The 16,133-nt window shown below is 40.2% G+C and overlaps 1 protein-coding gene across 1 annotated transcript in view; it reads right to left on the bottom strand.

Annotated features, from left to right (window-relative positions):
* Positions 1-16,133, bottom strand: part of LOC117481720 (nidogen-1-like) — a 48,044-nt gene that overhangs the window by 4,144 nt on the left and 27,767 nt on the right. Inside the window, exons 12-19 of the mRNA XM_034129571.1 lie at positions 13,596-13,724; positions 9,179-9,427; positions 7,258-7,430; positions 5,873-5,999; positions 5,090-5,261; positions 4,122-4,279; positions 3,591-3,714; positions 2,386-2,498 (exon numbers count right to left, since the gene is read on the bottom strand). Coding sequence (XP_033985462.1) covers positions 2,386-2,498; positions 3,591-3,714; positions 4,122-4,279; positions 5,090-5,261; positions 5,873-5,999; positions 7,258-7,430; positions 9,179-9,427; positions 13,596-13,724 — 1,245 coding nt within the window. The remainder of the gene's footprint in view (positions 1-2,385; positions 2,499-3,590; positions 3,715-4,121; positions 4,280-5,089; positions 5,262-5,872; positions 6,000-7,257; positions 7,431-9,178; positions 9,428-13,595; positions 13,725-16,133) is intronic.

Below are 16,133 nucleotides of genomic sequence, written 5' to 3'. Positions count from 1 at the left end.
TCATACTGCCTGTGCTGCAGCACCTCTTTTCACCCTCTGTCTGAAACCAGAGCCCAGTTTGCTCTGATTGGTTAGCTGGCCGGCTCTGTTGTGATTGGTCAACCCGCTTAGAGATGTCCCGCCCCTTAGCCTATCACGTACAATGTGTTGGAGCGCTAGCCAATAGAAGCGCGAGTGTTTCTTAGTGATGTCATTATGCTACAAAAGTAAACAAAGGAGTCTGACTGAGGCGTTTCAGGCCGGGGGAAACTCCCTTTTAGCCCCCTTTCCAGACCAATTACACACAGGGAGGCGTGTGATGCAGTGGGTTGTGCGTTGGTGTTGGGATCAGGGGGTCACAGGTTCAAACCCCACTGCAGTCAGCATGTCGTTGTGTCCCTGGGCAAGACACTTCACCCCAAATTGCATACTATTGAGTATGTAAGTCGCTTTGGATACAAGTGTAATGTAATGTAATTTACATGCACTAAAAACCTATATAACACACATCTGGAATGGTAAAACCCCCCCTAAAAGCAAAATAGGGCCCCTTTAACAGATAAGGCCGGTTGTGGTGCAGTCTGTAAAAACACAACAGAAAGAAAGTGATCCGAGAACATGCTGCCAAGTCAAATAGAAATGTTTAGCGAGGCTTTAGGAAGTGGAGGGACAGTTAAACCCCATCAGCGCTGCAGCAGGTGGAGGAGGATGTGTTTCTCATCGCTGCTCGGAGCAGCTGTGAGTCTCCATGCTAACATCTGGCTTCCCCTGAGGTCACTGCTCCGGAGTTCCCACGCCTATATCCATCCACATACTATATGCATCAGGAATCAATTACTGCGCTCAGCGAGTACATCTGCACTCACAGTGTGCTAAACGGCTCTGATCAGGACTCCCCCGAGCTGCTCTTCATATAAACATAACTGAGTTAGCTCGATTTAAGATAAGGTAAACGTTTTTGGATCCACAGAGAGGACATTCAGGTGCAGCATGCTCTGAGACGTATATAAATATAGATACATAGAACATGGTTCACCCATAAATAGTTCATACCCTGGAGATCTCGAGGAACAATGATGATGATATTTAAAAAGAGATTATGGCTGTGTGATATGGAGAAAATCAAATATCATGATATTTCTGATCAAGTAAACTCAACATTGATATTCCGACTATATTATAGGTCTATGGTGCTTTCATAAACTATTTACATAACAAGATCTGTGAAAAATAATCACTAGTTATGTCGATATAAGTAGTGATTATTTGACTATGTGTATGTGTATATGTGTGAGTATGTAGGTGTGTATATGTATATGTGCATATATGTATATATGTGTGTGTGTGTATGTACATATGTATATATGTCAATCAACAGGTAAAGCAGATTAAAGGTAGGGTAGGTAAGTTTGAGAAACCGGCTCGAGATACACTTTTTGTTATATTCCATGGAATGCTCTTAACATCCCGATAGCAATGAATATCTTAAATGCTTTGACAAAAAATCCATACAAAAATGTCATCTGTGGAAGCTGTAATACTGTAAAAAGTACGACCAATCATTTTAGCCGGCCCGGCTAAAATAACTGGATGGCCTACCTGCCTGTCAGCCTTCCATCTGTGCACAAACTTATCTCGTGCCCTCATTGGTCATGTGTGCGTTCGTGTGTGTTGGAGGAGGGGCTCTGTAAGGAAGTGGCAGATTTTCTCCGGTTGTGTATTTTCAAATTCTCGCGATCTCGAGCCGGTTTCTCAAACTTACCTACCCTACCTTTGTTATAATAATAATAACAATAATAATTAATAATAATGATAATTATTGCAGATTATAGATTATAAATAAATCATTTAGGGACAAGGGGGTGAGATCAAATAAGTTATACTTCTTCTCACTCCTTTTCGAACACTAGATGTGGGACTGTTTATGTTGCTAATGCTGTTGTTGTTGTTGTTGTAAATGTCATTTTTTGTTTTGATTTCTCTTACATGACTATGCACTGCAACATTTTTTTGTTTTGTAATTATTTATTTTACTTGTTCGAAATAAAATGTATCAATCAATATAATGGCTAAGTGGGTAAAACATGTTGAAAAGTCTTAAGTTCAGAAAATGACATTACCTTCCCGTAATGTGGCCTTTGACCCCAGGAAAAGACATGTGATATTACGATAATGAAGATGTAAGGCGATATGTACCTCACATGATATAATATGTGTAGCTCTTGTATTTTAAACCCCTAGCTCGCAGAATAAAGGCTCTGTCAGAAACCAGAGAGCAAAAATCCTCCATGCATCTTTGCAAAACAGCTGATTGCTTATGTCCTGTTTAATAACCTTGGTTCCTTTACTTTGTTTTCTCCGACAGGTCTACCTACTCTGTATCTTGTTATTAAAGTGAAGCCGTACCTTGTGGACACTGCGTCGGTGTCGAGGTGATGCCGTACGGTCGAGAGCGTTTCTGAGGCAGGAACTCTTCGGTCTCTTTCTCTGAGAAACGGTCCACGGAGACCACCGCCTCTCTGGAACCACAAACAAAACAAAATGATTGACCACAGACCACAGACTGGTGTTTGATGGTCACAGTAACACAGCGTTAAACACAACTGACTTTAGAGAGGTGCAGGGATGACTTATTTTTATAGGCCGACGCTGAAGTTAGGATTCCCTAAACAAAAAGCTTTGGGATTTGTCCGTTGGCTTTTTAATTATTACAGAAGATAGGATTGTGGCAAACCCATGTTTATGATACTTACACGTTTTCTTCAGCAGGACAATTTCCACATATTAACACCATTTTATACTTGATGAAGCATAAATGCAATTGGCAGGAGTCAAACTTAAAGGTGGGGTAGGTAATTTTGGAGAAACCAGCTCGAGTGCGCTAGAATTTGAAAATACACAGCCGGAACAAATCTGCCACTTCCTTACAGAGCCCCTCCTCCAACACACACGAACGCGCACATGACCAATGAGGGCACGAGATAAGTTTGTGCACAGATGGAAGGCTGACAGGCAGGTAGGCCATCCAGTTATTTTAGCCGGGCCGGCTAAAATGATTGGTCGTGCTTTTTACAGTATTACAGCTTCCACAGATGACATTTTTTTATGGATTTTTTGTCAAAGCACTTCAGATATTCATTGCTATCAGGATGTTAAGAGCATTCCATGGAATATAACAAAAAGTGTATCTCGAGCCGGTTTCTCAAACTTACCTACCCCACCTTTAACGTTGGCTATAGGTGACATGACTTCACGTCGCCAACGCTAAGCTAAAGGCGGCTAATGTTTGGCGTGATGACGTTTAGTAGTCTAATTAAGACCATCGTTAACAACCACTCTATGAAGCATAGAAGCCTTGGGCATTCACCAGTGGGGTACTTGCTGACATATTTTATGTCGTAGAACAAAACGTGAACATGTCTTTAGCTTGTGTAAACAACAGACTTTAATATAGTCTTCTAACCACAAAAACTTTCAAAAAAACTATTGACTTTGAGAAGAAGGAGCCCGGAAATTCTGAAATGCTGACTCATTCCCAGGTTAAGGACTCATTCCTGCACCTCTCTATAAGCGGCTGAACACAGTTGAGTATATTGATGTGAGTGTGTTACCTCCTCCAGTCGGTGTAATAAAGGTTCTTTCCGAAGGACACCATGGAGAAGGGATACTGGATCCCCTCGACGATCTGCCTCCTCAGCCGCCGGTGAGGATCCATACACTCCAATTTACGAGTCCCTGTACACCAATCAATCAATCAATCAATCAATGACAATTAACCTGATCTCAGTTCTGATTGATCTTTACCTCAGCCACAACGCAGACTCTATGCATTACATTAATGCACACAATGTTGACAATATCTGTTTTTTTTACTGCACATATTTGATTCCATTCTATTTCAATGTAAATACAGCTTTATTAAAAATTGTATTTGACTATATTTGTTCTTATTTTCTTATGTTATTATAGTTTTCTTAAAATAGTTTTCTATCTGTCTTTCTTTTATTTTTTTATATATTCATGTATCCACCACGACATCAAGTCAAATTCCTCGTACGTGCCAACCTACCTGGTAATAAACCTGTTCCTGATTCTGATTCTGTGTTTTCTAACAACGTGATGATGCCTCAGGTGAGTCTCACCTGCGTCGGCCCAGCACAGCTCCTGTTGCTCGATGTCAAAGGTCAAAGCGTTGGGAAGCCCCAGGTCGTCTTTCACCAGGACCGTCCGATCCGTCCCGTCCATGTTCGACATCTCGATTTTGGGCCCGTCTCTGTTCCAGTCTGCCCAGTACAGCCGCCTGAAGCAACAGCACACCACCAGTCAGAGGAAAACTAATACTCAAGGATTCAAGGATTCAAGGATTCAAGGATTCAAGGCTTTTCTTGTCATTTGTACATAGCTACAGTGTAGTTATGAAAATGAAAATCTTAGGTCACAGGATCCGCCAACAGTGCAACACAATAAAACTGATAAAATAGTGCAAGTAAATAAAATAAAATAGAATTTGATAGAAATAGAAATAGTGCAGAATAGTCTATATACAAGTAATTGGAATATTGATATATATAAGTTGCAAACATGCTCAGAATTCTACCGGCAGATACAGTTCAATTCTGCCGTGATTAAATGCCATATCATGTTCCAAACCACATCAAGGATTATTTCTGAAACAGTATGGAGCTCAAAGGCTTTTTCTCTTGCCGGTTATACCACAAGGTGAGTTCCTTTTTTAATTTCCTGCTTCTTCACACATACTCTCTCCAGTACAGGTTAGCTCTGAGTGTTAGCGATGCTTGCTAATGTAAACAAAGACCATATTACGTCCAAAACATGTCGCGCATTGTTTCTGATATTACGTCATATCGGACGCAAATCTGGATCAGCTCCGTTGTAGCCCCGTTTTTAGAGATTTGGGTACGGAGGAAAAGAGAGGGGGTTTTGTTTCCTGACACTTTGTGAGTTCCCTGACACACCGGGGACACGTATTCATGTATAAAAGACATCAACAAGTGCATTTTGCACGATAGGTCCCCTTTAAGACAATCCACTATACACATTATTATTGAAATTCTGATTAGTTTCTTCTTGTTGTTCCTGCAGCACTCACCCGTACGCCGGGTTGACCACGATGGGTCTCGGGTTGATCAGGTCCGTGTCGAACAGAACTCGCCGCTGGCTGCCGTCCAGTTTGGAAACTTCCACCGTGTCGCGCATGGAGTCGGTCCAGAAGAGGAGCCGCGAGACGTGATCCACCGCGATGCCTTCAGGGCTCTGGAGATCTGAGGAAACACGGGAAGACACACAGATCAGACCTCAGTCAAAGAGGGGGAATCACTAACAGTGGTAATGGCTTCTGATCCAACATTTGAGAGTAATCTTAACTTAGAGGATGAGTAAAATCTTTTTTAAATGCTTTTTTATGAACACAAGCATTGCATCATCTGATCCCTACAGGTAACCCTAACCCTAATTTTTATAAATGTTTTTGACAATAAAAACACAACTTCAGGGATTTCTTTTTGTAAATATATGACTTTTATCCAGCAACTTCCAGGTTCTTTTTTATATAATTGTTTTTTTTTGTCTTGTAAATAAAAACATATATAGTTATATTAAAAAATATAATACAATTAAGAGAAACTAACTCTAAAAATGTGTTTTTGATGTGAGAAACAATTATTAAAATGTCTTCTCCTACATCTCCTAGATGTTGTCTCGTTGCTGTCAAAAAACACACTAAAGGTTTTAAAAGAACCTTAGGACATTGAGTAAAATTGGTCTTCTTCATGTCACTCAGCCATGTAAAGATGACTGTACTCACACTCATTCTTGTTTTTGAACAGTATGAGCAATACTCCCTGCAGAAGTGACTTTGTGATGTCTGCTGTACCTGTGGTGACGACAGGGATGATGCCTCCTCCGCTCAGACGCGCCCTGCTGATGGACGGCCCGGTGATGTCGGTCCAGTAAACCATCTTCTCCACGCAGTCGTACGACAGGGCGATCACCACTCGGTCCTGAGAGGAAACGCAGGAGCAGACAGACGCTTTCATTCAGCCGCAGTTTCATTTTCAAAGAGCCTTTTGTGTGAAGATGACAGAAAGTATGCGCCGCTGACGGAGAGCTTTGTGTTCGCCTGCAGTACATTAACGCTGATGACTTACGGGCTTCATGAGTGAGGAGAAAGGAGACGCTGAGACATGTTTAAGAACAATAAGAGGATTGTTTCACAGCAACCAGGAACGCTTAGAAGTTCATGAGAAACACTGACACTGTGTGTACGTTGTTCAATATGAAGACCGAATAACGTCATCAGAAAAACTCCATAAAGTCAAGAAAATGTGGCTTTTTGTCTCTATAGGAAGCTCAATCTGGTTTGGAACATGGATATTTCTCTTTACTTTGATTTCTCTTTGTATCTGACCCATTCTTAACAAAAATGGTGGCAAGAACTAGAAAAAAATATCAGATTTTTCATGGAATTATCCGTTAATGTGATTTGATTTTGCTCAAAGCTCAAGTAACAGCCCAACACTTAAGATGTATATACGTTTTCTCTCTGAGCATCCTGAGCAGAGAGAGGTCCAGGAAGTGTTTAGCCTAGCTTAGCACAAAGACTGGAAGCAGGGGGAAACTGTTAGCCAAGCTTCGTAAAAACAATGGAAACACATCTTCATAATACGCCAAAAAAGATGGGTATCCAGACCTGAATCTCAGACTGAATCGTGAAGTCAAAATCAAAAAGCTACTCTGCTGACATCTGAATCAATGGCAGCCTGTCAGGAAGGAAATCTATCAACAGGGTTCCCAAACCAAGTTACATATAAAAACAAGACATTTTAAAGACTTTTCAGACCAAATTCAAGAACCTAACATGGCATGGTTTGAGACAAAGATGAAAGGTTAAAGACTGCAATACTTTCTTGAGGCATGTGGTGCCTTAAACAATAACACAGCAATACGTAGCCTGTTGACCAACGTTAAATCGAACATTTAAAACAAATATTTCAAGTTCAAGCACTTTTAAAACGTTCAAGACCTTGATTTCTTTCCCCTCAAATTCTCAACGTTTGGAGGATTTTAATGAAAAGTTAGAGCCATATATCTGATGATTGATGTTCGCATTTCATCTACTTTATGTAATTCGCTTAGGATAAAGCACCAGTTAACGATTTATAATTGAATGTAAAATCTGTGGGACTCTGTGTTTTCGCCTCAGGGCAAAGGAAATATTTACGAGGAATCTAACACTGAAGATAAATCTGATGGTCTTACGGGGATGTGCAGCAGAGGTTTGGCCTCGTCCATCTTGATGCTGTTTCCGTCCAGAGGAACGCGCTCGATCTTCCCGCTCTGAGCGAACAGCAGGTGAGTCCCCGGAGCCACGGGGTGGACGTCTGGACGAGGGGTCGGACCCACCGGAGGAGGATTCACCCCCTGATCGATACCTGAGAGGAGAGGGAGATCAGGGGGCAGGTTTTAGTTTAATGAGGATCACTTTCATGTGTTTGTGAAATACCGGGTTTTCTTTTTTGGGGGGAAATTCACATGAAAAGAACTTTGGGATATTTTTGCATACCACAGATCAGATCAGGTGCTTACAAGGACAGAAGTAAAGAAATCAAAACACAATAAAAACTATTGTCAACAGTATTGATGTATTACACTATTACAAGTTCTAAAATAAATGCAATTAATTATTATTTAATACCATATGGTTAAACTTGTGGACATGGGCTAACCTTTCTGGCAGTGATAGTTTCAATAAAAACATTATAGACGTGTGCTTTATAAACTCCAACCAGCCCATCACCGGCGTAATTCCCAAAATATGCGTTATTGGTATAAACTGAAAGCAGATTGGAAACACAATTGCTACGTTTCAGCTTGAAAAAGTATTTCAACTAAATGCATCTTATGTCAAATTCATATTGTACTACCTTTCTTGTGAAGATTTATTTTGTGAAAATATTTCTTCCCATTCTTTTTAAAATCTTAAAATAGTTATATATATATATACTGCTTTTTACTTACTGAGTCTATGTATGCACCAGTGTAACAAAGCAAATTCCTTTAATGTGTAAAGCTAAGTTAAGTTGGCGACGCTAAGCAAAGTAATAGCATTTCCGCTCTGAACCAGAAGTTGGATCAGAATGATGCAATGTGGAAGCACAGAGTAAGGTGAAAAGAGTGGAGCAGGAACGAGTCCTAAAACCCGGAAGTGAGTTAGCATTTTACCACTTCCGCTTCCCTCGTCTCAGAGTCAACGGGTTTTTTGAACTCGTTTTTGGAAAATAGCTCGAAATAAGGTCTGTGGTTGAAACAAATTGAAGAGACGGATCACGTTTTGTTCTACGACATTAAATCCATCAGCAGTGACCCCACTGGTGATTTCTGAAGAGTTTACGTGTCTGAAAAACGATGGTTGTTACCAAGTGGCTGAATAGGACTACAGAAGTTGTGGAGGACGTTGTACGTCATTACGCCGAACACGTAAACACTCCCGCTAAGTTTGTTTGCCCTGTTCTGATTGAAAGCAAGTACCTGCCTCCTGAAAACTGTTCAAACAAACGCTTCAACTTTTACCATTTTGAATCTGTATTTTTGAATATCGATCTAAAGTTGGCGTGACGTTGAAGTCGTGCGACCCTGTTGTACTCGGCTGTAGTTCGTTTATACTATAGTATAACGTTAGTATTTTGCTTCTGGCGATTAGATTTATGATTAGAAAATTATAAAAGTAGGGTAGACATGTGGAGATTATCCGGCTGAACAAAACGTGCATTTATCAAACAGGTCCGTTTTCCACAGATCTTATTTTTTACAATATTCCAAAATCCAATGGAGAAACCCCGTTGCTTTTTTGATGAGGGAACCCATGAGCAGCTTATTTCCGGGTCGGCCTACAAAAATACGTCATCCCTGCACCACTCTATTGGCTAATGGTTACACAAGCCAAAACATCGTTATGACATCATAAAGTGGCCAAAATCTGATCAGCTCATTTTCAGACAGGTTTTTATATAAATGGATCAGGACAAAAAGAGAGAGAATCTTTTCTCCTGAACATCTCTTTCCACAGAGGGGACACATGTTGATGTAGAAAAGACATGAATAAGTGGATTTTGCATAATAGGTGACCTTTAAAGCACATGATGATATAAAACAGATTCTCCAGAGGTCAGAGGTGACTCACACAGGGCGGTGTTCCCCGGTCCGGTGCGGGTGTTGGGGATCTCCTGCCCGCTGGCGTCCACACACCAGCACTGCCCGATGGAGCTGTGGCACTGCGTCGGCTCGTAGGCTCCATGGAGGTCGCACTGAGGGACGAACTGACCCACAGCCGGCCGGGGGCGGAAGAAGGAGAGGAACCCGGAGCCGGAGGAGGAGGAGGAGGAGGACTGAGCGCTCTCTCTGTGGCGCTCACACACCGTCTGCTCACGCTCTGGGGGAAATAATATAAGAGGCAGAGTGAGATATAGATGTAGTGTACATACATACAAACAATCTTAAAATATTCTTTAATTGTAAAGGAAAATGTCTACAAAATTGTCACTTTAATTATTTTTTCACAAGCTACCCTGCAGTATACAAAGACATTCAAACTAGCTGCACCTTTACCAGCTTTGATAACACTTTAATGATCAATCATTATAAAACATATCATATATATTATTCTGAAATGGACCAATCTGCACAATGACTACTTTTACTGTCGCTACTTTCACTATATTTTTATGCTAATACTTTTGTACTTTAACTTGAGTAACGTTTTGATTGCAGGACTTTTACTGTAACAGAGTATTACTACACTCTGGTACTTCTACTTTTACTCAAGTACAAGATCTGAGTACTTCTACCACCTTTGTCTACACCCAACCTAATACAGAAACATATCTGTACTGTTAATGTATAAAGATGCTACAAAATATAAATAAATATCAACCCGTCCTTGATTCAAAATACAGTTTTTCCACAGATTTCTAAATCTCTATTGAGTGTTGTTCTGCAGTACGTGGCAGCTGCAGATAAAGACTAAATTCTTCATCTCTGCGGTCACATCCAGGACCACAGTGACATCTGGAAGGCCCGGCGCTCTGCACACTCTTATCCTCAAGGGTGTCTGAGCGAGGAACCGCAGAGAGTCAAAACAGCCGTCTGACTGACACAGCGCCGCGCTGATAACAACAATCACAGCGCAGAAACACCACAAATATGTGGAGACCCTTCAGAGCAGAGCTGGAATTAAACCAAGTATATGAACGCTAGTACTGCACTTAAGGACACGTTTGAAGTACTTGTACTTTACTGTAGTATTTTCTTTAAATGCCACCTTTTCTACTTCTACTTACCGACATCTGAGAGGGAAATATTGTATTTTTAATGCTCCAAAGTTTGATTTAAAAGGTAAAAGGATTTTAAAAAAGTCAGGTTTTTCTTACACAAAACATGAAAATGTAAAGTTGAAACAAAAGTCGATTGAAAGAAATGAATCAGAAACAATTCGATTTTAATATAAAAAAAAACGTCTCATGGTTCTTCCTTCTCAAGTGTGAAGATTTGACAATTCCTTTAAATAATTGTACTATTTTTTATGAATTCGTGCCCTGTGTAGATCTGCCTTACATTTTTTTTACATATTTGTACAAACCAAAACATCATTTGATTATTAAGAAAAATAATCAGCATGTTAATAGATAATACAAATAAGTATTATTAGTTAATAATTCAAAATGAGCTCCACCTCAACCAAGAAATTATAATCTGATATAATATATAATAGTATAACAGTCACATGAGACATTAGATCAGATTGACATCAGATTGTGCTTTTACTGAACTTTTATTTTCCCTGCAGGATTTTACAGTGTTTTATCAGTGTTTGTACTTGAGTACAGAATAAGATAACATCCTCCACCTCTGCCTTATGAAAGGGAATAAGATCAAAGACGTTCAGACAAAGGAACCTCAGAGAGACGCTGTGACACGTTGTGACGGGACAGAAAGATTATGCCTCTCAGAGCCCGGCCGCTCATAAAAAAGACGAAAATATGACAAAATGTTAGAGCAGAGGATGGAGCTGTAATTATCTCAGCTGCTGACAGCTGGAATCACGGAGCAGTCTGCAGCTCTGGGACCACGCAAAACCACTAAACAACAACAACAACAAACAAACCTGACACTTTCAAGAGCAGCTGCTTATGTCGCAATTTTAGTAATTCACTTCTGATAAAAGTGGGAAATGTTATTTAATGTGTTGCCAGACAATAAATGATAAATATGATGAATAAGGTCTTTTGACATTAAAGGGGCCGCATGCACGATAGTTTACAGGTGTATATCAGTATGTAGTGTCTCTACATGTCTCCATGCTTTAATGTTCAAAAAGCTCTTTATTTTTCTCATACTGCCTGTGCTGCAGCACCTCTTTTCACCCTCTGTCTGAAACCAGAGCCCAGTCTGCTCTGATTGGTTAGCTGTCCGGCTTTGTTGTGATTGGTCAACCGCTTAGAGATGTCCCGCTCCTTAGCCTAGGGCTGCTCAATTCATCGTATTTGAATCGCAATTACGATTATGGCTTGCAACGATAACGAAAACAACGTAATTGAAATAAAACGATTATTTTTTTATTATTATTATTTATTTATTTTTTTTTCAAATTAAACATACTGTTCAAATGTCTTTTCTCCACTAAATTGATGTTTTCAAAGTAAATGGATAATCGTTTTTAATAATCGTGATATCAATTATTGACCCAAATAATCGAGATTATGATTTTTGCCATAATCGAGCAGTCCTAACTTAGCCTATCACGTTCAATGTGTTGGAGCGCTAGCCAATAGAATAGAGCATCGCTAAGACACTTTCTGGCAAATATACGGCCCCGCCCACTTTCCGTTGAAAACAAGACATCGACGCTAAGCGGGAAAGAAGACTTTCTTCATGCCTAAAAGCTGCCGTGTCGTATATTGCCCCTCAAACCACAACAAAATCCAAAGTTACAATTGTCTTGACTTCCTCTAAGAAAAACGGACAGAAAAAAAGGACTCCACAGAGAGGACGAAAAGAGTGATCAATGTCTGTGAGTCAATACGTCTGTGGGAAACACTTCATCACAGCTACATTATGATGCTAATGAGTTTAACGTCAATTGCCCAATTACACAGTTGTAGTGTTAAAAGTCAAAGTAGTGAATGTAGTCGCTGCATTGACATAAACAAAACACTGACAAGTCATGGAAATAAATCCTAGTTTCAGTGTTAGCCTGCTGCCTAACACTCGTAGACGGAATGAAACCATAAATCAACCCTGATCAACGATCTCCAGAGTCATTGTTTAGTTGTTTGCCTGTCTGACCATCGTAATTGGACTCCTTGTAGATACAAACTAACACGGTTTTCTGAATTGTTTGATGTGATTGGGGAAAACCTCATAAATCTGTATTTACTGCCAGTCAAGTGACAGCGAATGTACAGGGAAAGTAACTGGATGTGTTGCTCTCATCTGTAGATTACTTTTTGTACTTTCAGGATATTCTTTTTCAATGTTCTTACTGGCTTAGGTAACATTTTGAAAGCAGGATACTTTCTTGAAACAGTATTTTTACACTGTTGTGTTACTACTTTTACTTGAGGATAAGCTCTGACACTTTAGCGCAAAGACATCTGACATTGGGACGAGAAGCATGATGACATTTAATATATTATTATTTTATAACCCTGAATGTATCTGCACCTCAGCTGTGTGTGTGTTGAGTCTGACATGAGATCTGTTTACTCTCTCGTCACATCAACAACATCCTCCAGCCTCCGTCAGCTCGTCTTCCTGCTCAACCTTCAGCTGGATGTTTACTCTGCTGAGTTTACACAGCTTCCACTTTCTCTGAACTGTCTGGAGAACCAACTGCAGTCTGCACGTGAGGCCAAACACACTGACACACACAAATACTTTTATTATGAGAGCTCTTTCTCAATCAGGAGACACGGGTTAGATCTTTATAAACACTACACAAAGACTAAACCACTGCTTCTTCAGGTTTTAACCCAGTAAGCATTGGTGGAACTTAACTTAAGGACAATTAGGCAAGTATTGTTCTAAAGTACAAATCAGAGGTATCTGTACTTTACTTTAGTGTTACCATTTTATAGCGCTGCCCCCTTATAGTGGACTACGATAGTTGGCTAAAAAAGTACATTTTCCATTAGTCTATAAGTCACACAATAAATGAATACAAAATAAACTCCATCGAGGCGCTGCCTTTGCTTTGCCTGTTCATTAAGGTAATTGTGTTGCTTAGGATATCCAAAGTATGGGATCATTTGAGCATGTTTAAGACGACAAGAAGACCATTTTGTCGTGCAAACTCTGCAGCGAAGTGAATACTTCTTTCCCAACAGCCATTACTTTACATTCCCGCTGATATCAACAGACTAATCTGAAAATGAACTCAATCCAAACAAGAATCTACACCGCTATATGTAATACGTTTGGCATCCATCAAGTAATAGACTGACTTGTTAACACACACGGGTGTCTGTGTGTGTGTGTGTGTGTGTGTGTGTGTGTGTGTGTGTGTGTGTGTGTGTGTGTGTGTGTGTGTGTGAGTCACCTACCTGTAGACGTGGGACTGCACTGGAGGCCGTCGCCGTGGAAACCCGGATGGCACTGGCAGGCGAAGGACCCCTGAGAGTTGGAGCAGAAAGCAGCGCGGTGGCAGACGTCCTGCTGACACTCGTCTACATCTGAACAGAGAGGAGGAACAAAGATGGAGGAGGTTTAAGATGCAGTTCCACTAACGGCTTCTAGGAAATACGAGTCAAAATGTCACATATTTCATATAAATTAAAGCATGCGTGTCGTCAAGTTTTTGGAAATCTTACTCATGTTATTAGCTTTTTTAGGACATTAATTTCCACCACATCTCACAGTCTCAACATTATCTGCCACTTTTCCAAATGTTCTGAAGCTCGCACATCCAGGATATTTTGGTTTGTAAAGTTGGAGTGTGTGGAGAAGCCTCTTCTATCTTTATATATACAGTCTCTAGTCTGAACATCATATCATGGCAGACATTAAATATGACTCCAAGTGCCCCTGTGATGCTAAATAATGAGCAACAGAAGGCAGACATGATATGTGTTGTTAGGAATAACCACTTTATTAGCTCTGTTTGGTCTGTTTTGCACTACTAAGATAAAATGATGACATTTATACATCTCATAATCTGCATTAAGTTGCAGATAACCATCACATGTTATGATCTCTTCCCTACTCTCCAGAGGATGAACCCTTTCCTGCAGCATCATAATCTTTAAGCTCCACTTCATCTCCAACTCTCAGCGAACTGACCAGACTTTGTGAAGACTTAGTTAACCCTTGTGTTGTGTTCAAAAGCTGTTACCGTTCATGGTGTTCGCGGGTCAATTTAGATTTATCTCAGTCAAAAACACACACAAAAAATAACTATCATCCAATATTGTTTTAACTACATCATAACTAACTTATAATGCATTCATAACTGTACAATCCTGTTGTAACTTAATGTTATGGCCCAAAACACATGACACCACATATTGCACACGTGCATGTGTGAGTTCAGGTTCAAGTGTTAGTGTACATATTCTTTGAGAAAGGTGGAGTTCCCGTGGGGGGAGGGGGGCAGAGGGAGGGGAGACCAGGTGCATGTTGCGGAAAATTATTGTTACAGTTGATGAAGGGGGGGGGGGGGGGGTGTCTAAAGTCAAAGATGAATCTTGATTGGGCCAAATTTGACCTCCACCTTCAGACTTGGCAAAAATTGTCAAAATCCGTTTTGTAGAGTTTATATAGTTGTTGTGGAGGATATCATGAAGCCTTGTTCCGATACAAAAAACTAGAGCGTAGTTATTATATAATTTTAACTTGAAACGGGTCAGGGGAGACCCCAACACAACATAAGGGTTAAAAGAGAAATATTCTGCACAGTTTGTCCTGCTGTTTTTTCTCCACATTCTTCTGCTCAGTCTCTACAGTGTGTGTGCGTGTGCGTGTGCGTGTGTGCGTGTGTGTGTGTGTGTGTATATATAAGAGATGAGCTGCACAGCTGTAAGGCAAGGCTCTGCATTTTGTGTCGAGGTGGAAACATTTCCTGTCCGAGGGGCCCACGCAATGACTTATAGTTTGTCACAGTAAAGAAACAGAAAGACTCAAACTGTGCAAGCTCACGTGGAAAAATGCTTTCTGATGTCCCCGGCCCCTGTGGCTGAAAGTCTCTTTCTCCGGCCACAAAATACCAATCTATACATCTGATGTTTCATGCTTTAAGATGCAGAAAATCCTCTTTACATACACATTACTTTGTATGAAGAGTTTGTTTTTTTACATCATTCAACCAGACTGACAGTATAAAAGACAGAAAGAGAAATCAGCAGTCAGAGGTAAAGGAAACTGGACTTCTTTATCCTGTAACCCTGTAAATATATATCCTAATGTTACTGCTAGTCCTTCTGTCAATCCTTGAGGAGAAACCGCTTATCTGTCATCATGTTCAAACATAAACAATGGCTACACGTTTGTTTAATACCTCGTTATGATCATTTTCCCATAAAGCTTTGAATTTGATAGTAACATGTTGTGTTTCACTCCCTTCACGATGCGGGGCTCCAGTTTTTAGCTGCAACCAAATATTGTATAGCTCGTTCTGCGGGTCAGTCCACAAACATTTCGTCACTCTTTTGGTGAGCAGTTTTTTGCCGAAGGACGCTGAACTCTGACACTGAAATCATGTGTGTGAATGCAAGAGTGTTCCTGGATACAGCTATTGGGAGTTTTCCCTAGATAAAGTATTTTTTTTATTTGACTGAACTCTCTTGATTTAAATGTATACAAGTTGCAGACAAGGTTAAAGTTTAAAAGAAGCCTTCAAGTCAAACTAATCAAATATTTGTTCTGCTGCTTTAATTATGAAAACTGTTGCTTTGACCTCCAACGCCGCCTGCATCAGTCATATTTTCATACATCTGAGTTGATACTGAAGTCATAAGTCATAACACTGACAGTGAGCCTAATGACTGCAGATGGAAATGAGCTATTAGCTCAAATCTGGCATAATTAATGTCTTCTCTTTTCTGAGATTAATGTATTTGTCTGAATGGTCCTTGTTGAAATAAATA

This window comes from Trematomus bernacchii, unplaced genomic scaffold, assembly GCF_902827165.1.
Source record: "Trematomus bernacchii unplaced genomic scaffold, fTreBer1.1, whole genome shotgun sequence".
Taxonomy (NCBI): Eukaryota; Metazoa; Chordata; class Actinopteri; order Perciformes; family Nototheniidae; genus Trematomus; species Trematomus bernacchii.
The sequence above is the reverse complement of the archived record's forward strand: the minus strand, read 5'-3'. Positions and strand labels throughout refer to the sequence as shown.